The 22,747-nt window shown below is 34.6% G+C and overlaps 1 protein-coding gene and 1 non-coding gene across 2 annotated transcripts; both read left to right on the forward strand.

Moving 5' to 3' along the window:
• The first annotated feature begins 1,328 nt into the window (after positions 1–1,328).
• Positions 1,329–21,341, forward strand: LOC146157612 (E3 ubiquitin-protein ligase AMFR-like). The gene is made up of 15 exons (XM_083388276.1): positions 1,329–1,638; positions 2,289–2,432; positions 2,761–2,903; positions 3,474–3,671; positions 5,484–5,659; positions 6,600–6,783; positions 8,490–8,610; positions 9,823–9,946; positions 11,570–11,640; positions 14,659–14,799; positions 15,584–15,675; positions 17,187–17,370; positions 19,628–19,705; positions 20,208–20,404; positions 20,963–21,341. Exons 1-15 carry the CDS (start codon positions 1,329–1,331, stop codon positions 21,209–21,211), a joined length of 2,412 nt encoding a protein of 803 aa, XP_083244402.1. The 3' UTR covers positions 21,212–21,341.
• On the forward strand, positions 12,157–12,230 carry Trnat-agu (transfer RNA threonine (anticodon AGU)). The gene has a single exon. It is a non-coding gene; the product is annotated as a tRNA-Thr (tRNA).
• Positions 21,342–22,747: the final 1,406 nt, after the last annotated feature.

Below are 22,747 nucleotides of genomic sequence, written 5' to 3' on the forward strand. Positions count from 1 at the left end.
GTAGACGTTTAAAATAATTCCGGTTGAATGTGCAAATATGAAAATAAATAGGCCTACATTTGAAGATGTAATATTTTTAGACTTTATTTACCAAGGTTTTAATTCAGCTATAGTGGACCCCTAACTAATGCACATACCCCCAAAAGTTTAGACCCTAGTTTAAAACCTCTTACTTATTCTTCACAAAAAGTATTCCCTTCCTAAATGAAAAACGCTCGCTCAGATCGTACTCCCTAATAAGCAGTTAACATAATAACTTCCAAATAAACAAGATCTTTATGACTGCGGTCATTTCCAGCTCAGCGATGCATGACGAGTTGTGACGCAGTGTTGTGATATTATTGGGTTCACTTCAATCTGTTTTGTTAAAGAAGGTGGTTTTAATGCTCATTATTGTTTTTTTTTATTAACTCTTTACTGTCTTAAAGTGGATGTAAGTACGTTTAAAATCGAATTGTTACTCTTTTAAGAATCAAAATACTTTTAAGTGCGGGGGTATTTTAGTGAATGTTTGTTTAATATGTGTAACCTAAGGATTGATTAATTCGTTTTTTTATAAAAAAAATACCCGAATGTTGAAAAAAAAAAACAAAAAAAAAATGTTGAAACGTTTTTAAATATGGGGTTTATACGTATCAGCACTGGTCTACAATCCTACCACAGCGTTCAAACAATTATTATTTCAATGCACAATTATTTGGATTAGGGTGCGGTTTGGTTTAGTTTAGCGTTGGGTGTGGGTGGGTCAAGTGTTATTATATTTTTATTCAAAAGTAATACTTGACCTACCTAAACCCAAACGCTAAGCCTTACCATAATCTAAATAATACTGTGCGTTGTGGTAGGATTCTACACCATCGCCTATTTGTTTTTGTATTGATATATACCCTAACCCCAATTAATTATTATATAATTATATTACAGTGTATTTATATATTTTTTGAGTTGTTACAGTCCAGGTTAAATCAATTAAATTTTGAATCAGTACTCACTTAGACTAAATAACACCTGCTAAAATTACAGGCACGGTGTCTACGATTTTATCAAATTGGTTCCAACAAAATAATTGTTTTAAATTTTTGAAAAAATTAGCCAGTCTGTCCTTGCAGTTTTAGATAAATTGTCGCAGATTGACAAACCGATTGCAGTTGTTTAACTGGCCAGTGGGCAACTGGGTTGTCAATCAGCCCTTATCCAGAGCAAGTTGCACTTGCATTGGCGATTGGTTGAGTGCATAATCCAACACCACATTTAATTTTTACCTAAATCTATTTGCAGATTGATGTTGACCTACTATCTTCATTACAAAAACAAAAAAACCTATAAAAATGCCTGCGTTAATTGCACACCGACACTTCCCTATGCCCAGTGTCTCTCTGTACACTGTGATAAGTGTGGCTCTACTCGCATGTTCGATCCTGTGGGCGCAAAGTACTATTTATGAGGAACAACATAGAATTAAAGAGGAGCGTTTGAAAGAACTGGATCCTACCCTGACCTCCAAAGAAGGGATTGTACAAGAAAATGTGACTGAAAACAATATTACGAGTATAAATTTAACAAGCGAAAACATTACAAGTAAAGTTGAAAGTGAAAATCAAGAATCAATATCACAACCTCAGAGCAAAAGCAAAGAATGTAAGTCGAAAATTTTATCCCCAAAATATTAAACATATATATACAACAACTGTAAAAATGCATGATATAAATTCTAATGGTATTTGACTAGAGCTGTATCTAGCCATGCCTGATTGGCCCTATCGCTATTGTTTATCGGAATTGTTAGTTAACCCAAGTTGTTCAGTAAGGTGGAACCGCTTAATTCTATTGGCTGTGTAAAAATAAATCAAAACCACATCTAAAATACCAATCAAAATTATATTGTTTACAATGTGTAAAAAACGTTAACGTTATCAAATAGCATGAATGAGTGTATATTTGCTTTGTAAATCAATGTGGGATAAATGCCCATAAATAAATCGACACCAAACCGCTAGGCAACAACTTTCAAAGCATTTAGCTACTGTACTAATATATTTCATCTTATTCTAATAAACCTAAACAATTAGGATGTGGTAGGTCAAAAGTAATAAGTCATTCAGGTCTTGAAAAAGTGTGTTTAATGAAAAATCATACATGAATGCCAGATTATTTTTTTTATATTTCAAGCTACATAAATATATATATTTAATAAAACTATTACTCTGTATCGCTGTGTAATGCACACTCTCAAGAAAACAGTTTCATATCGTTAAAATTGTGTCACTTTATGTATTCCATGTTTTCAGACAAAAACGTGTGGACTTTTCCTAAATCTGTTGATGGTGAAAAAGGTGTTGTAACAGTCAGTGTAAAAAAGACACCCATACAAGATGAGGAGGTTGTGGCTATCGCTATTGCAGTCCTCGACAAAGAAATTTCATTCTCATATGGTTTGAAAGCTATTTATTTAATAATTTATCAGAGCAAAATATTAAGCAAGGCTGATGTCTTGGCTATCAATGTAATAATTGAAATGGTATTCCTGCTAATTCCATGTCTAACTATTTTAGGCATTTCATGGTTTGTAATTAAAGTTTAAAAATGACCATATCATCATTGCCTGCTACATCCTGTTGTACATACAACCTCAATTTGAGATAATCGTACTTTTTTCTTAAAAAAACTCCATATAAATAAAATACAATGTGTCAAAATTTCTATTTCAGCTGTGACATACCAAAACCTTTCGTTTATGTTTTTTTTGCTTTTAATTTTTAGGTGTTTTCTCCCTCATGCTACTGGAGCCAGTTACCCTCATCTTACTTGTGAACGCGTCTTATTGCTTGTTGGCTCTTTTCGTGCAAGTTATTCAAGTCATTGTGTTTGGGAGGTTGAGAATGATTGAGGCACAACATATGAAGGTAACATCATGTTTTTTGTTGTAATTATTGACTTTTATGTTTAAATATGGCATAAAGAAAATTTACAGCATAATGGTTGGAGGTGGTAGTAAAAGGAAATAAAAAATCAAAGCCCATATAGTATTCAACGACTTACTACAACCATAACCCTTTATTTCAATTTTCAAGAATAAAGAGTTATTTAAAACAATGAAAATCATACCTAACTTTTTAATGGGTTTTGATGTTATTATTACATCAATAAATTGTTTAAGCACTTATTTCTTTTGTAATGTTTTCATTTTGTTTTAATGTTGTTTAACGGATTCTGTGGACAATTAAATAGTTAAAAAGGGTATTTTAATAAAAACAATAAATTTCAATTAAAATAGTGAGCGATATTTGTAAATGTCAATTTTATTCAATACCATGAATTCCTATTTTTATTAGAATTACTAGAAAATCAGTGTATTGTGTTCCAAACATAAATTTTTTTTGTTGATAAAATTTACTTCTAAATTTCACTTGACCAATAATACCTAAAAAATTCTGATTTTATTTTTGCTGTGAACTTATTTGTTTGCTGTACAGGACAAGTTTTGGAACTTCGTGTTCTACAAGTTTATATTTGTGTTTGGTGTGATGAACGTGCAGTCGTTAAACGAAGCTCTCATATGGGTTTCCTGGTTCACAGCGATCGCATTTCTTCTTCTTCTAACAAAGTTGTGCAAAGACAGATTTGAGTTCCTTTCCTTTTCACCAAACACCCCTGTGTTTTACCACTGGAAGGTAACCTGTTTATATTTAATAACAAAAAAGTAACAAAAAACGGTATGCCTGGAAAAAACAAACAATTAGAATAGTCTGTCTTTTGTACATTGCTAGGGATGGGCTTTTTTGCAGACTTCTAATCAAGTTCTCTGTCCGATGCAAACCTTTTACACTAATAAGTCCGAAATATTTGAAGAAGTGCAAACTCTGTAAAAAATCTTTAACCACAATTTTTTTGTTTGTCTTTAAGGCAAGTGTGTGACTGTAGGGTTGACATTTTAACCTTTTAGCTATACTTGGTAATTGAGATATAAGACACGTAAAATTTTATTGCAATACCGATATTCCTATGATTCATAAGAATAGTAAGAAACAATAAAGTTAACTACAGCAAATTTTTTTAAGGTTTCAAACATATTCGGCAGAAACCCAATGTTGTATGGATTGTATTTTAACATGGTTTAGTGAAGGGGTCGGCAATCCCTGGCATGCATGCCAAAAGTGGCATGCGAGATGATTTTTCATGGCACGCCAAATGATTTAACACGCATGTTATATCACCTAAATAAAGTGAAACCATTTCATCGCTACCACATCAATAACTCTATTATTACTTCAGTAGCCCTTAATATATAAATGGTTGCACACATTTCTAGTTCAATCTGCAGTGTTTGTGTCACAAATTAGTGTCTTACCTGTTGTATTTAAATTATTTTTCTAACCGTTCGTATTACGTTACAATGCCCTAAAATTGGCGTAATGGTTACTGCGTTAAAGCAGAGCAGTCCACATTAAAAGTGAGTACATGTGTTTTTGTGCGACTGAGAAACCAAACTAAAAGCGAAACTGATTGTTAACACTAATATAGGTATCGGTTGAAAAGCTTCGAAATATATATTCCAAAATAACTGGCAAAGTATTGTTTTCGTGAAAGTTCGTTTTTTTCAGCAGGGTTAGGGTATCTTTATAGAATTTATTAGATTAAATGGCATCTTCCAAGATACGTAAATTAAATGTCAGATCACAGCAGGGCTGCGGAGTTGGACTCGAGTAAGACTAAGTAAAATTACCGAGTCCATGTGTGCGCATGCGCAGTGTAAAATTTCGAACTGATAACTGTAAATTGTGAGGGTGGAATAGTATATGATAGCATATATTCTATGAGCCCTATGAGTGGATTGCTGATATCCATCTTATTTTAGTTCCGTAAATCGGTGAAATACAGGCTGTAGAGTTTGAGCCGTAGTCGGGAGTCGGACTCAATAAAACTGCACATTTAGCCGGAGTCGGACTCGAACTTTTTTAACCGACTCCGCAGCCCTGGTTGCCAGTGCAAAAGTAAACATAGAAAAATGTTTGGCTTACGAGTTGTTGATATTTTGAAATTATTTATAAACTGAAACATTGCGTACAAACGGTTGCTGACTCCTGGTTTAGTGCGTTATAATAAAATTTACAAAAACATTTGTTCATTTAATTTATTCATTTTTTAATTTGTGATTAATTTCATTAACGAAGTAACTTCTTTTCTACTCTATTTTAAGTTGTGTCCTGAAAGTCAATGAAAAACAAACTTCAACTATTTAGCAAATAATATTTTCTATTTTTAAAGACATAAAACATAATTTTATGCCTTTTTTACACCATTAACACAAACAGCTAAAATAGAAAACAGTGTAAACATGTAACACAATAGTTGTCTGATAACAGCCACTGTTCAGTGAACATCAAATGCTACCTTATTTCAATGAACAAATTTCAGGGTTGTATATTCATAATTAAACCCTCATTCACACACATTAAGGCCACATAATGTGATTTAAATTGCAGGTGATTGCTCTGTTGACTTTCCTTCTGCTGTGCTGCTGTGCTTTATCGGTTACAGCCATTTTCTATATCTACCCAATATCATCCAGCCACAATGAAGAATTCGATTACCATTCACTTGCCTTTATGCTAACGGAATGTGCGATCATATCCGTCAAATCTATCCACATTATTATGAGGTATTTTAATGTGTTTTTATTTTTTATTTTTACTATGTTAATTAATTAATATTGATTTATTCAAAAGTTCAAATTGCTACCTACTTCTGTATGGGCTTTGATATTGTTACTACTGTCAACTAAAGCCTCCAGCAATTATCTTAAAATTTATTCGAAACATTCACAAAATGACATGATTTTATTGTATTTATTAGACAATAAAAGTTCAAACTTTTGAGCACACCTGTGAAAACCAAAAGTCAGTAACTATGATTATAGAATATAGATAGAATTAAACAATTTTATATTTTTAAACTGGTGATTATATTATATCCTCTCTCTTTATTTATGTTTTAAACTTTGGACCACTTGTAACAAAAATCATACCACTGCACTTATTTTTATTAGTTCATTAATGATCTACTAGTTATTTTTATCAACAAAATTTGATGAATTGGCAGTCTACTGCAAAACTCTTTCATAAGCTAGCAGCTAAACATATGCAGCAAATCCAGACTAGCGCGTGTCTGAAGTGTGTTTGCAGACAAATAAAGCACACAACTTCTGTTGACTTAATGCCAACATTTGATGTTTGCTTGTTATTTATTAGTTAAATTTTCTTGAATAAATAAAATGAAAAATGAGAAGGTAATTTACATTTAAATTGCCATTTGAATAAAATATAGAACTTTGTGTAATAAGTTAAAATTGGTAGGTTTTATCTTGAATCTATTTTATCAATTATCAGTTATATTTTAAACCTTGTGAAAAGATTTTTGTTACATTGAAAAAAGAACTTTGCACACTATTATAAAATGAATTGACATATTAACAGTAACAACAAACCTCATACTTTTTTTATGTAAATTTTTATCATTTTTCTGTAAACTGTACAAGCATTACATTAATCTGTGTGATATCTGTCGTATTACCAAACAAATTTTATATTTTTGTTGCACAGATATGGCATCCACTTGTACGATATTCGCCACGAAGAGTTATGGGAACACAAAGCAACAATAGTCTACCACGTTGATCTAACCATGGAACTTCTGTCCTTATGTATCAACTTTGCCCACCACATCCACATGCTATTCTCCGGCAATATATGGCTCTCTATGGCAAGTCTTGTCATATGCATGCAGGTAAGTCCACTGGGACCATCTATTGGTTTTCATTTAAACTCTACACTGCAATGCAGTTTTTAAACCACACTATGAGGAAAACATAGAATTAATATTAAAGCCCATTCACAAGTAGGTAGCTTTTTGTGAACATTTGAATAATTTCCTTTTATTTTTAACATAATATTGACTATACGCTTGACTACAACCTCCAGCCATTATCTTAAGATTTATTTGAAACAATCACAAAAGTAGCATTCTTTCAAGTAAAATATTTCTTCATTTTCAACATAAAATATTTGGCAAACTATTTAACAATTGAATGCATTTCATTAAACAACATCAATAAATAGGGACTGAGAGCAGAAAAAAATCTATGAGTGACGAGCATTTGTTAAAACTCCTGCTGTGGGCAATTGCAATTGGTGATGTCTGAATAATTTCATGACCTAAAAATCTAGCATACTTGTCATGATTGAAATGGCTGCTCTGTTGTGTAATGCAAATATACTGCTCTTATCTGATTCTATTGACTGTGTTCACATATTTGCAAAGAGCTTTATGCATTTTGCATTGAAAATCGTGAATGCATTTACGTCTTTACAACTCAACACCTCACTAAGAGTAACTTTTTTCACTGTTCATTGTTACATCACTGTATTCACAAAGTGATGTCATATTCAAATCGTTTTTAGTATGTGTGGGCAAAACATAACCCACTGTTTTACATCAGTGATGGTGAAATTTTTTTTACTACGTTCAAAATAGTGGTTGTATATAAGTTAATGCAATAGGATGTCAAGAGGGTGTCAAGTAAAACCATCCTATTGTAAGACCAGGGTTTTCTATGTGGTTTTGCAAATGGTGTAGGTAATCGTGTACTTGAGAAATGGTCTATGGTAAATATGATCTTGTGTGTAGCATAGACCAACGGAGAATACATTAATGGCAGAATATTGTTTCCTGTTTTTTTAGCATATGGTGTTTCACAAATTCCGTCATTTTGGTTTCAGAATTTGTAAAGCCTTTCACAATAGTTGAGTGTTGGATTTCAAAGCCTATTTTGAACTGATTAGTATTTTAGTATTTACCAGAAGTTCTGGTAACCGCGACATGTTTTGATTCATGTTTACAAAATGTTTAAGGTCTGTTCTTCACACCCCACTTAGCATTTAACTAACCAACTGTCATCTGTAAGATACTGCCATCATGTTAAACAACTTTTATGGCACCTTTGAGCGTAATGGTTGGAGGTTTCAGTTTGACAAAGTATTAGTATCAAAGCCCATGAAGAATGAGATAACAATTTTAATGCTTTGAACATTTTTTGAAAATCATACTGAAAATAAATCAAGAGATATTTGAAACCTTCAGAATGTTACCAACTTTTATATGGGCTTTTGTATTAGAACTATTTTGTTGCGCACAAAATCCATGTTTGTGCTCTGTCAAGACCCAAATATCTGTTTGTTTTTTCTTTAAAAAGTTTCACTATTCCCGTTTTGGTCCCCCAAACAACATTGTGTGACAAAGGGATATTGTTCTGTTAAAACTGACTAATTTTGTTTTGTTTTTTTACCTGAAAGTTAAAAACGTACTGATATCTTTTTGCTTTAGGAATATTTTGACTGAAATGTTATTTTAGTTTTTTATTTTAAAATCAAGATCAATTTTAATTAAAAAAATCAATAATTACCAAATTCAATATGTCTCATCTTTCACCCAAGCTGAGGTACATTATCACCGAGATACAGAAAAGACTGCGTCGTCACAAAAACTACCGACGCGTCGTCGCAAATATGGAAGCACAGTTCCCTGCAGCCACAAGAGAGGAAATAGCAGCACAAGGTTGGTTAGACATCTAACGCCGCGTCATTTGCGTTGCGTGTCCAACTATACCTGTTGTTTAAGTGCACACCTTACATACCGACACATATGCCTGTCTTGTATATGTGCTACAAGCACACATTAGTCACTATCAATGCTGAGTTATTTATGTGCAATAGAGTCTTTGCACATTTAAAGTTTTTGTCTTTTATTTTGATTTTTTTTGCACCATTTGTTTACCTATACATACAAAAACCCTATGTTTTTCCAAAATTTATTTAGTAATATTTATATTTATTTTATGTCCACCTCAAGCTTGTTATTAAAACATGCTGTAAAGTAAGTTTTAAACAAGTTGTTATTGTATTGACCATGATATTTGCGCTGTTTTCGGCGATTAAATTATGGGATTTTTAAGATAGAAAATTTTCTATGCATATTAAGTTTATTTCATAAAACTGTGGCAGCCCTGTTTCCACTTTTCTTGTTTCACTGAACTGACGCTAGTTGTGCAAGTTCATTATCAATGATAACATTTGATTGCCTGTAGGTTAAAATTTTTAACTAAAATTAAATCATCATGATTAATCACCATTGAAGAGTTCTATATATATTAAAGCTAATTATAATAATTTATTAAAAATTCTAGCAAAATTTGAAAGATTAACATTCAAATCCTTGTTTAATTGTTGGCAAGACTAATACTATGAAAATCCCAATGCTATGTTTGCATGGCTAGAGTACTAAATGCAAAATATTAGAAAAAATAATACATTTTATACTTATTTAAACTGATAACTTTTATCTTGAAACAACAAGCTCTTCTAAAGGGCACTTTTTTTTGAGTTATATTTAAAAGACATATTTATTTATTTTGCATCTTGCATTAATGACCCCTTGGTGGTAGGTGAACTTATTTTAGGGGTTCCATGAAGGCCTAATTAAAATATTTAAAAATGAATTTTTAATTAAAAAAAAAAAACAATTAGGCACTGAATGTATTTCATCTCCATCTCCATATAAGAACCAAATATGTAGTTCTTATAAAGGCGAAAAACCTGGATAAGATTGCCTTTAAACGTTTTAAACTTATCTATTTTGCTTGTCTGACAATAGTGATGATTTTATTTGGTATTGGGTCGGATCGCGAAACTTTTTATCCGAAATATTGGGCATCAGAATAAAGTTTTAAACATCCCAACAACTTTAATGCTTACAATTTTAATTCGGTAGAAGACCAGTGTGCGATATGCTGGGACCAAATGGAAAACGCTCGTAAACTTCCATGCAACCATCTTTTCCACTCGGCATGCTTGAGGTCGTGGTTGGAACAAGACACAACATGTCCAACTTGCAGGTGAAATATTTGACCTTGACATTTCAGGCAGTTTTGCTCTGTTTACCCTTGACATACTGGTTGTTAGGTTATGTTTAACCTTGTAGATCATTACTGTTAGAGATAGGCTGCTATATCGGTTTACCAATAAAATCAGCAGATATGTCACTGTGATTGATTTATCAGTATTATTAAATTGATGCCAATATTTTACTTTTAAAATATGACATAGCTTTACCCAAAAATCAAACCAATTTCCCATTTTTAAAAAAAAAAAATCCTGGGAAAAAAATTCAGTAGTAAATTGTACTGAAATGGAATTATTAGTAGTAATTTACCTGCCGCATATTTCTTTAATAAAGATGAATTACAGTTGGAATGCTTTTCGATGCAATTCCAAACTGAATGTGAATGAAATTTAGTTTGAAAGACAATTCATTAAAGCCCACTACAGTTTTTGTTGCATGAAGTTATTTATTTGTTTGGTAAAATGATAATCAAGATAATAAAGTTTGTCAATTCTTGCAGTTATCAGCCCTTTATAAATAAACTTTGGTGATCCTTGTTTTAAACCTTCACATTGTTAACAGTTTTTATCTTAGTTTTAGTAAAATATAAATTCTTACCAAATGGTTTTTAAACCTCACGTTTTTTGTGTCTAATATGCAGAATACAAATAATAATACCTATTGATTTTGAAATCTCAGCTTTGTCTCAGCCTTTTTAGACATGTATTAGACTTGATTGTAATGTTTTCCTACACATTATTTGATTATTTTTGAAACCTTTTTTGACGGATTTTAATCTCTGTTGTGCCAAAATATAACTATTTTTTTTACAATAACTACGCTGGTAAGCCAGACAGTCTATGTCCCACTTAAAGTGTTGAAAAGTCACCAATTTGCAATGTTTACTTGATATATATTAAATGTAAAAGTAAGTATTCTTATGTAGTATGCGGAAAAGTACCTTCATTTAAAAGATACAAATCACAAAACCCCTGACAGTGCTCTGCCCAGTCCTAGCGTTAATATACCTTGGGATTAAATAATTAGTGACTTAAAAGGTAGCAATTATCTGTGCCTTTTGGAAGTGGTAATATGATGTGGGTACTCGTTATTATTGGGGTTGTTGTTTAATCATGAACTACTTGTTAAATCGCGAGTTACAGAACGATTTCTTTTTCGGCTTAATACAGCTTGAAATAAAAAATGAATTTACCAGCAATGTTTTTAATTAAACTTGTAGCTACTTTTATGAATGTTTTTTTTTTTTTCAGTTTACTTCGGCCAACCAGTAAATAAAACATTGATATATCTTTAATGCTGCTAACAATGTCTTTAAAATCTTAGTACAGGGGTTGCCAAACCGCCCTATTACGTACAGGTTTTATGTGTTTTTTATGATGTCCACTATATAACGAAAGTAGAAGTTTCTACTTTAACCTGACGAAGCACGGTTGTCCCAAAACTTGCCGAGATTTTAGTACAATTTGTTGTTATATAGTGCCACCTGATTACTCAATTTAAACTCTTACTATTGCTCATTGCATGCAAATGCGCATGAAAGTCCTAAAAGCACTCTGCTTGGTTGGCCTGTGCCAGCATAGCACTTAAGTTTACCCAGACGTGATTTGTTTTACAGGAAACAACTTGGTATCCGCAACCCTACAAACCAACAACGGCAGGACGGACAAGAGGTAGCAGATGGAAACAGTAAGTTTGATATCGTTCTATCATGCTTGCAACGCATTGGCTTTAATCAGCGTTTTTTAGTGATTTACCGAGGACTAGTTAAATAGCACGTGCGCACTTTATTTTCATTTCAAATTGGTACGGACGGTTCCGGTATGACCGAGGTCGTGAGTTCGAACCTCACCACAGGTTAGTTTTATAAACACTATGCAGCAGGCAACACTTGCTATGGTTGTTTCTCGACTTGCTCCCCTCTGAGCCTGTGTAGCTCAGCTGATAGAGCAATGGTCCCGGTATGACCGAGGTCGTGAGTTCGAACCTCACCCAAGGCTAGTTTTATAAACACTATGCAGCAGGCAACACTTGCTATGGTTGTTTCTCGACTTGCTCCCCTCTGAGCCTGTGTAGCTCAGCTGATAGAGCAATGGTCCCGGTATGACCGAGGTCGTGAGTTCGAACCTCACCACAGGTTAGTTTTATAAACAGGATGCAGCAAGCAACGGTGCTATGGTTGTTTCTCGACTTGCTCCCCTCTGAGCCTGTGTAGCTCAGTTGGTAGAACGACGGTCCCAGTATGACCGAGGTCGTGAGTTCGAACCTCACCACAGGTTAGTTTTACGAACAGGATGCAGCAGGACGAAAAACTCAAACTATCTTGAAATTTAATCATTTCTAAATGCATGTTGTCGCAGCAAATACAATAGTTTAATATTTTTATTTATTCCAATGCTCCATAAACAGATATTTTTATTACGAACAATCTTTTTAAACTTATTTCAAAATTAGACCTAAAATTCACTTTTACTAATCTACTTTGGAAATCATTTGTACAGATAAGCTTCCACGCAGCAAAGCAGGCGGTCCCGATCAAAATAACGACTTTGCCATGGCCAACTTTTTTGATCGCACTGTAAAAGTAAAATTCAATTTCGCTGCAAAACTTTATAACGTATTTTCTAGTTATGATCGAGGTCGTGAGTTCGAACCTCACCACAGGCTGGTTATTTTTCTATCCTTGCTTGAACGAAGTTTTCAATATAGTTTATTTTTCATCAGGTTCAAATAAAAAAAAATCTTGTCCCGATTTATTCAAAACTTGCACAAGTTCGTATTTGCCTTAATGTCTGATTCAAAGAAATGATTACTTTCGAAGCATAATGGTTGAAGGTTTTAGTTTCACGTGTAAAAGCCCATACGCAATGCCACCTACTTCTATATAGGCTTAGATTGATTTTACATCTTTAACAAAATCCGAATCAATTACGTTTTTGCATGGTGGCCACAGAAAAGCGATTTATAAGAAAATAAACTGTCATATTTTTTAGGTTATCTAATATATGTTTTTCAGGTAACGAATAAGTAGATCTTTAACATTTCGTTGTTAATAGCGCATTTGACTCGCAATTGCGATATTTCAATTTAGCAGTTAAAATCGAAAACGCATAGATTAAAATAGGGACAAAAAAATAGTTAAAAATTCTACTAATTTTGTTCGTTTTGTTGTTAACTTTTGCGTTTACTTTCGTCTAGTCCCGCCTGCTTTTTTGATCCCGGGCCAAATTTCTTGCCCATTAAAAACTGACAATTTAACTCAATTCGTGTGAAATACAGTTTTGAGAGACGTGAAACAAGTGTCTTCACTGCTTATCACTGTCAGATGACGTCAGTCACGCAATTGCGCGTCGTAAAAAAATTTGTATCTAACGTGAAACGCATGAAAGACTTTACAAACCGACATTTTTGTATGCCGCAAGCCCAATTTATTCTATTCAACGTTTCGTCTACCTATACATGGAGTACATTTTAGTATTTTTTATCTCCTTTTTTGTGTCGTTTTACTTTGCGTGGTGTTGTTGCATTCCCTGATGAAAGCATCCTGCATAGGTAGCTGAAACGTGTTTATCAAGATGATGTCGATTTAGTCGACCTTTTTGTCTTTGACATTTATTAAAGCAATTCAATTGTTCATTAGATATTAAAAGCCAACTTGACAAAATGCCCACTTGCAACTTTGCTACTCCTGATAGCTGGGACATGCATGAACACTACGGTTTGCCATCAATGTGTATGGTGTGACGTTTTGCTGTTAACCCTTTAAGTTTAAGTATTAGTAATAAGGTTTTTGATCTCTGAACAGTTGGCCACCACTGATAAAGAAATCTGGTAAAAAATCTGGTAGCTGGGACATGCATGAACACTACGGTTTGCCAGTCTGTACACAACTAATTTATCCCCTATCCTTTTTCTTAACTAAGTTTGTAATCTAGGGCAGTGGTTCCCAACACGTTTTTAAGGCGACCCATTTAAAAATAATTCAGTTTGGGAGAATCTTGCGACCCATGAATTTTCTCTTTCCCTAAGTGGCGTTCCAATTTGTTCTTTTTCATTGATTCTGCCGAGAAAAATTTTAGACATACCACACATTTTTGTTTTCCGTCTAGTTGTGTGAAAAGTTTAAAACGGTTCTTAGTACGATCTTTTTGCCATTTTCGTAAGCTTACTTAATTAACTAAATATAGTTCATTCTGCAATAACAAAAATAATGTCAAAAACATTTGGGACATATATCCTAAAAATGCTTTTCTTTGATGGCAATTGGCAAACCTTAAACTGGCACGGCAAAAACTGCAGATGCTTATTTTAACGTTGTTTGGGTAGTTTTGTAGAATTACACGCCACGGCTTGCCAGAAATTCATGTTAAGACAACAGGTTACTAGAGGTCATAAGTAGTGATACGATAATTGACAACAATACGAATATTACGTCACAATGGTCAGTGACAGATGACAGAGTAACCAATATCTGGGATTTTTAAGTAGTTTTACAAGGACAAGCTTCATGACTTGTGTTTATATTTTCCAGTTTTGTGATCTCTTTACGTTTTAAATTTTATGTATTGTAATTTTTTCGCCAAAGATACAATATGCCTGAAAAACAAACGACCCCAAAAAATAATCAAGCGACCCAACTTTGGGTCGCGACCCATGCGACTGATCTAGGGCATCTTTCCTCCTAATGATACCTTTGTGTTGACTTAGATGGGGACGCCCCTAACCCGGCAGCGGGCCCCCAAATGCCCCGAAGGAACTTCTGGCACTTCGACGGAACCCGCATCGCCCATTGGTTCCCCAGTTTCTCCGTGGAGGTCACCCACACCCCACATGGGGCACAAGCTATGGGTAAGTGATCTTTGTAATGTGGTCGGTATTTGAAAAAGGATCACATAAGCTTAGGCAGTGTTTTTTAAGTTGTTCCAAGAAACTGAAAGTGTTTTCTGCTTTCTATAATAAGCTTAGGTAAGCGCAGAAAGTTGTGTTTTGAGGAAACTATCTTTATTATTTCCCCAACGGACTCTTATAATTTTGCTTCTGTAACTTAAGCAGTGGACTAGTTGTAAATACTTTTGTGAAATATTTGCAATCTTTTAATTTCATAGCCAAAAGCAAAATCTACAAATCATGGACAAGTTTATCAAAAATAGTGCACTACAAGTTATAACGTTGTGTTATTAAATTGAAATTACCAAGGATTTTAAACGAATTGATTGTTGATTTACCAATTCAAAATAAGTGGTAAACTTTAGATAAATTAATTTTAGGTCGGGGCGGTTTAAAGTTTTTTTTCATGTTTGTTGACGATTTCGTGGGAATCTGGTAAAAAAACAATTTACTAACAAAATAAAATGCCTTTACTTTACTACACAGAATACATCTTTTAGATTGTTTAGAGAGTAAATCTAGCACGTCAATGTTGGAGTCGGTTAAGTGTTGTTCAGTTGCCATCTTACAAAATTCCGTCAAACAATTGTCCTAAAATATATAGATTTAGAAAATCTAGTTTAGTGAGAAACTGAATAAACCAACATCGTACAAGCATAATAGCCCTAAATTAAACCAACAGCACATCTGTAAACTTTACATCTTACAAGTACATGTTGAAAATATATCATCCGTTATTATTTAGTGACTACTCGAGCCCGAATGAACCAAGACCAGCAAGCTTCTAACTCACAACTTGATGCTATGGTCAGGGAGGTGCAAGATATATTTCCACAGGTCTGTATGTGAACAATTATCCAGTTAAATCTGTACCGCGTTATATTATTTATATGGGGGGTGTTTTGCTTGCTCCTATGTATAAGTTTACCATAAGTTTTGTGGCTTAAACAAAATACATAGTAATAACAAAAGTGTGAATTAAGTGCCATGACTTGTGTATATTTTTTTTGGTTAGCAATCTTCCAATAGACCAGGGGCTTCTTAAACTTTTATTGCCACAGACCTAAAAAATATTGGAAAATTAAGTTTAAATACATTCAAAGAAATGGTGCCAAAGCTCCTTTTTCAATTAGTCTCGTTTTATTCATTCCAATTTATGTACTCTAGTCTAAGAAATACTAATTTATTTTGTAAAATTCAAAAAAAAACAATAAATAAATTGTTTAAACGAATTTAGGTACCCCGTTAATTTAGATATTTGTTTTAATAATTATATGTTTTTGGTCTTATTCATTTAACCTGAATGAGTGCAATGCAAGTTTAGTGTTTTTGCATCAACCTAACCCCGTTTGACCTGAGCAACACACTTAGCCCATAGCACTTTACAACGCAAGTAAACTGAATTAAACTCGAACTCAGTTCAAAGCGACCTTCCACGTTGCTACACAAGGGATTCATGTGCACATGAACCATTAGTTTCTATGTTACAACTTACTTTCGATTACCAGTGAAAAACTAAGAACATAACTTGCTTTTGTTAATAAGTCAATATTTATTAACGTTGAAGTCGATATAGTTACTTTATGGTTTCAGTTACACTATTGTTTTTTGTTTGATGTGCAAAGAATTCAAAAGACTAATATTGGTAACAATTTCGAAAACCATCGCCCACTTGTGACGCTAAAATATTCGATTTATATAAAAAAAACTTAAAAGTGGATATTTTAATGTGTTCGAAAATGAGTAAGGCATATTTGATACGTTCACAAAATCCGTTCTTCTACTGTATGGGTTTTGATATTCATTCTACGTTCAACTACAAACTCCAGCCATTATTTAAAGACTAATTTCAAACCCTACCTACTTCCGTATGGGCTTTGATATTCGTTATACGTCTAGCTACAACTTACAACAGCGATTCCCAAATAGTGTTCCGCGGCACACTAGTGTGCGTCGAGAGATTATCAAGTGTGCCGTAAATTTTTTTGTTATTTCGGAAAAAAAGATTATTTGTATTCCCCATAGGCATACACGCAAGCATTCTAGACTTAAATAAGCACTATTCATCACGAATAAATTGTTGAGACGTTTACATATCGTTTGTCGTGTGTTAAGGGCGATTGTAAAATTGCTTTATTGTTGTTCTGGTTCAAAGTGTGCCGCGAGCCAAAAAAAGTTTGGGAACCACTGACTTAGAACAACAAGAGCTCCAAATTTGTTTTTAATATTGCTAATGTACTCTTGTCAGCCGAGTTAATTCAAACACAGTTACCATGTAAACAGGCTGAATTGATGCGCTTAACGATTTATTTGAAAGTAAACAACCACAAACCACGTGATCTTCATAGATTCCCGCTCAAGTCATCCGTAACGACTTGCTCGTATCCGGGTCTGTAGAGTCGACGTCGGAGCGAATCCTGGACGGCAGGGTCGCAGTGCCGCCACTGGCGGGTATGGCACATGCCAACATGCCACCGCCGATGCCACCTGCCACTGAACCACGTGCCAGCTTGCCACAAGAAACAAGCCCAGGTGTGTTAGACTTAACACCTTCGAACAGTGTTATTCCTTATTTGAACAATTGGTTTCAGTAATAGTTTTTCCCAAGATATACATTATACTATTATGAAAATGCCGTAAATGTGACTTAGTACTCTTTCAGCAGGACTATTTTTTCAGTCTGCTATGCTTGATTTAGCCAAAACTGATTTATTTAATAACCTTTTCGAAGTTACCTGGTATTATTATCAGGATGCCGAAATAGTTGGTTATTGCTACTTTAAAAAAATACTAACCTTTCTTGCACTACGATGCTGGTTAGATGAACTGATTTTGCTAATACTTTTACCAAAGATAACCGGTATATTATGATAGGTATACCGAAATCATTGGGCAGTACTACTTTAATTGGGCTGTGTCGCGCTATATACCACATTGATTCAATGGCTTAGTTGCTTTTTGTCTTTGAACAACTGATTTGGGCAATAACTATTCCGAAGGTACCGGATATTATTATCAGGTTGCCGTAATAGTTGGTTAGTACTACTTCAGAAAAGCTAGCTGTGATTGTTGGGAAGTCTTCAGATCACAGTATATACCCAATATCCATTTAAATTCAATAGCTTAGTTATTTTTGTCTTTGCCCAACTAATTTAGGTAAGAGTATTTCCCAAGGCACCCGGTATATCATTAGTTGGATAGTACTACTTCAACAGAGATAGGTAGCCTTGCCTTGCTTGCAAAACAATAATTGAGATAACTGGATTCGGTAATAGCCTTTTCAAAGACATCCATTATAGTGATACGACTTATGACTAATAAGTAAGATGTAATGACTTTTCAGTAATACTTCAGCTGGCTTGATGACAGTATATACCCTTCTGAATTCCACGACTTGGTTTCTCTTGGTTTTTATTCAACTGATTTCGGTTAATGCATTTCCAAATGCACCCGGTGTATTATTATAAGTGGCCGAAATCATTGGCCACTTTTAGCTGAGCTTAATTTAGGTAAGAATACTTCCTGAAGCACGTGGTATGTCATTAGTTGGATAGTACTACTTCAACAGGGATAGGTTTACTAGCATTGCTTGCACTACAATCCTGATTAGGTTCGGTAATAGCCTTTCCAAATGCACCCGGTTTATTTATATAAGTATGCCCAAATCATTGACCATTACTACTTTAGCTGAGCTTGATAATAGTATATACCCATGTGAATTCAATGGCTTAGTTGCTTTTTGTCTTTTTTTTGTCGTGATATAACTAATCACCTTTCCGAAGGCATCTGTTGTTTTAATGTAGTACAATCATTGGTCCGTACTACTATATCAGAATATTTCCGTTATGTCTGGCTTATTCGGTTAAACATCGGTTTCTGGGGTGAAACAGGGCAACATTTGGCTATGTCCGGCCAACCATGGATAAAGCGGGTCACTAAGGTTCATAGGGGTTTCTCGAGGTCAATTCATCAAACCACTTTGTATAAGAAAATTGACGTAAACTGTACCGTACAGTTAACGGGTCGACTATAATCTAAATACCAACGAAAATGAGTTTTGAAATTACTTCGTTGTCGTTAAATTCTTGTTATATGTTAAAACATTATTATTGATCTATGCAAAAACACCACATTATTGGGATCTGACAGGAATCTACCTTTAATACAGATTCAGCTCCGATAAAAATAAACAATTTGTTGAAAATTGATTTTTACAAGTCTAACTGAATGTAGCAATAAATTGACGCAAAACCATTATGTGCAAAAAGATGATAAACTTTTTACAATAAGCCCATCGCCTCAAATCACAAACTACATTCAAGTGCGTCCTTTTGCTTTTACGATATTAATATTGTAGGGTATATGGTATAACGCTGTAGTAAGAGCGTAAAATGGAGATTCATTCATCAAGTGGATTTCGGAAACAGGATACAAAGGTTATTCACTCGTTAAGGTCTAGACTTGGCGATATACGTTTATTTGCATTAGCTTCTACTTGATCTGCATTGTCACAGGTTGTGTATAAATATGAAAGGCAATCCACAAGTAAGTAGTCCCTAATAATTTTATTTCGTAAAAGAATAAAGAAATGTTCCAAACGTTCACAAAATGCTACCTACTTGTGTATGTGCTTTGGTATTCTATATGTCTAACTAACCTCTAGCCCTTAATTTAAGATTTATACAAAAACGTTCGCAAAATGCTGCCCACTTCTGTATGGGCTTTGCTATTCATTCTACGTCAAACTATAACTTCTAAATTATTCTAAGATTTGTTTAAATTTTTTTAGGAACTTACCTGCGAAGGCGCCAGCAAGCGAACGTTTTGCCTGATGACGACAACTTACAAGTGACGTCATCACGTCCAGGTAGGTCGCGTTTTATACATAGTTTGTGAAAATGTTAACTGGAACAGCTACAAACGTATGTCGAAAAAAAATGCTACAAAACGCCACCGGGTTGCAAGAACACTAAAGGTATGATGGCATAACAGGGTTGGGAATTTGCACTCGCCCGCTCGCCAATGCGAGTACAAATCTCCCCGGGCGAGTGATAATTGACACCAACTCGCCCGACTGGCGATTGCCCTTAGGCAAAAATTTGGTTGTTGTTTCAGACTTAAAATGTCTTGATTTCTTTTTTTGTAACAAATTTTAAAATTAACTTTTACGAATGTCCGTTTACTATCTTGCGGTCCACTATTGCGCACCTACAACAAGTTGTACCGTTATAAATACTATATTTTAGCATACATCTGCAAAATTAGACAGCATTGCAAAAATCAATTATATTAGCAATGTTAATTTTTACTAGTTCAATTCCTAAATCGTACATAACTTAAAAATCTCAAACATTTATATTCCGTCGCAGGTCCCTCCACCTTCCCGTTTCCCCAGGCAACGGTACGTCACAATTCCGCGCCCACCGAAGCGCCATCTACGTCACGCGATGACGCCACGATCGGCGGAAGGTTCTCGAAGGCTCCAACCGAGCGCGAGACGGTTTTGAGGGGAAGAAGGGAGGAGATGGTGAGACAAGCGAGACTCCGATACCTCGAGAAAAGCAAGGTTGGTGGCCGCTCGTTGTTTTTGGTGTTTGATTTGTTTCTGGTGTTTTGGTTTGTAACTCATGTTTGGTGTTTTTTGTTTGGTTCTGGTGATTTTGGTGTTTTAGTAGTTTGTTTGTTGTGTTTGTGTGATGTATTTTTAGTGTTTTTGTGGATTAGTTTTGGTGTTTTGTGGTTTGTTTCTAGTATTTTTGTTTGTCCTGGGTTTTGGTTTGTTTCTGGTGTTTTGTTGTTTGTTTCTGGTGTTTTGTGGTTTGTTTCTAGTATTTTTGTTTGTCCTGGGTTTTGGTTTGTTTCTGGTGTTTTGTTGTTTGTTTCTGGTGTTTTGTTTTTGGTGTTGTGTGGTTTGTTTCTGGTGTTTTGTGGTTTGTTAAAAACAACCAGTTTTGTCAATTTAAAACCAAATCCGTAAAAACATAATGCATTTCATACCCCTTTTTTACTTTTTTACGGCATGGTTCGTGGCCCCAGGTTGGAAACTATTTCCTTACCCGACCCGGGTAGACTTAGTGGTCAATTTCCACTCGAACCCATAACTATGAACCCCTTATTTACCCAGGCGAACCCCCAACAAGCCAAAGAAGATAAAGCCAAGTTCCCGATGGCCAAGTATAACAGCAACGTCATGGGAAGTGACAAGGCGTCCACGTCATCATCGTTACGTCACACGCTCGAGGATGACCTTGACCTGACCCCGGGCTTCGGGCGCTCCGTCACGCCCCCCAGCGGATCCCCGATGTCGGGTTTGGTGAGGGATTCCGAGGGGAGAATAAACCACGAGTATTTTGACTCGGACTCGTCGGAGTAGGACTCGGTTGGGAAATAAACTCGTAATTTTTTTGACTCGCCGTTTTTGACGTTTGATGCTTTTTTCTCTTAAGGTTAAAACTCGGCTAGTTTATCTCTCTGAACATAACATATTCACAACATATTGATATTAATAACCCCTTAACTTAATTCATTGAAACACTCTTTGCATAAAAATTGTTTTTTTTAAATGCTGTGTTTGTTTCTATAGCCACAACGCCACAAAGTCCATATGCTTTCACTGGTACTTTCAATGTAGAATAACCTGTACAGCCATAGTTTTCATATTTATATAAACAGTACATAAAAGATACCCACACATACGTGATCAACAACTATGATCTAACCCTCGTGAAATCATTTTTATACCAACGATAACAGCTTACGTATCATAGTATGTCGAAAGCTTCCGGTATTATATGAACAGCGTCCAGAAAGTGCAATGACGCGCTTAAAATGTAAAGTTTAAACGTTTCGAATCCCTCACGTATTTTTAGGGAGCGCCCCAGTTTAAAAAACCCTGATTTAAACTTTGTTACTAAATCTATTTAAGCGTGGTTCGGAAATGATAGCGATTATCAAGGCAAAAATCATCAAACACCGGTTTAATGGCGTTTGCTCGTTTATTTGCGGAATTTTCTATCTGTCGCACTTTATTTGAGATTTTCTGAAGGTAAATTTATATTTCAACATTTTTTAATCGATTAAGATAATTTTAAATTGTTTGGTTGAGCCGGTAGAAAAACAAATTAAAATACGAAATGTCGGTAAAAAAAATTAAGTGTTTCGAATGTTTTTTTTTGCACTCCCATAAGAAAACCTGAAGAGCCACTGCCCTTGTTCATACGTTCGTCTGCGGGACATAATTATCATCATCAGTTATTTAACCGCCTTGGATTGTTTAATAGAGCGGTCTGTTGAAACCTGTATCATAAGGCTGACTTCTTTACGCGTGAAACGTTCTTTCTCGATTGTAATCACTTTTTATTTCTCTGGTTTTGTTCTTTTTTCTTTTGTTCCACACTAGGAATGTCCGATACTTGATATTTCATTTCAACACCCGATATTTTGGACAAAAAAGAAGAGATCGCATGCGAAATAACGTTATTTATTGCTAAACAAGCAAATTTAATGAAATTGAAAGTTTAAAACTAAGGATACTAACACTTGGTATCGGGTATCGGCTCCGGTACGATATTATCGGTCATTCCTATTCCACGTCACAAATGTTTTCTCGTTTTGTAGACGAATATTTTTGTAAAAAATATCCCAGATAGTCGGTTGGCTTTTGTTAAAACGATTGAAATTAGGTGCGGCGTCGTTTTGTACCTTTTCAAAAAACAAACAAAATGAACAACCGTGAAAATGTTGCATCTTTCTTCCAACCCAGCTTCTGTATATTGTTTTGTGCAACAGCCAAACCAGCGACGAGGTGCCCTTGAAGTTTTGGCGTGGTGTAAAATATGGAAACTTGTTTTTCCGCGAAATGTTTATTGCTCTTTGCCGCAATCTTGTGTTGAACTTTGGTCACTTGGTG

The sequence above is a fragment of the Ascidiella aspersa genome, chromosome 4, assembly GCF_963924565.1.
Source record: "Ascidiella aspersa chromosome 4, kaAscAspe10.2, whole genome shotgun sequence".
NCBI lineage: Eukaryota > Metazoa > Chordata > Ascidiacea > Phlebobranchia > Ascidiidae > Ascidiella > Ascidiella aspersa.

Bases quoted from the DNA above. Each gene is read 5' to 3' on its own strand.
- LOC146157612 (XM_083388276.1), top strand. From the start codon at position 1,329: ATGCCTGCGTTAATTGCACACCGACACTTCCCTATGCCCAGTGTCTCT. The intron at 2,904-3,473 runs GTAACATCATGT...TTTGCTGTACAG, and splicing joins TTGAGGCACAACATATGAAG to GACAAGTTTTGGAACTTCGT. The intron at 20,405-20,962 runs GTTGGTGGCCGC...TTATTTACCCAG, and splicing joins GATACCTCGAGAAAAGCAAG to GCGAACCCCCAACAAGCCAA.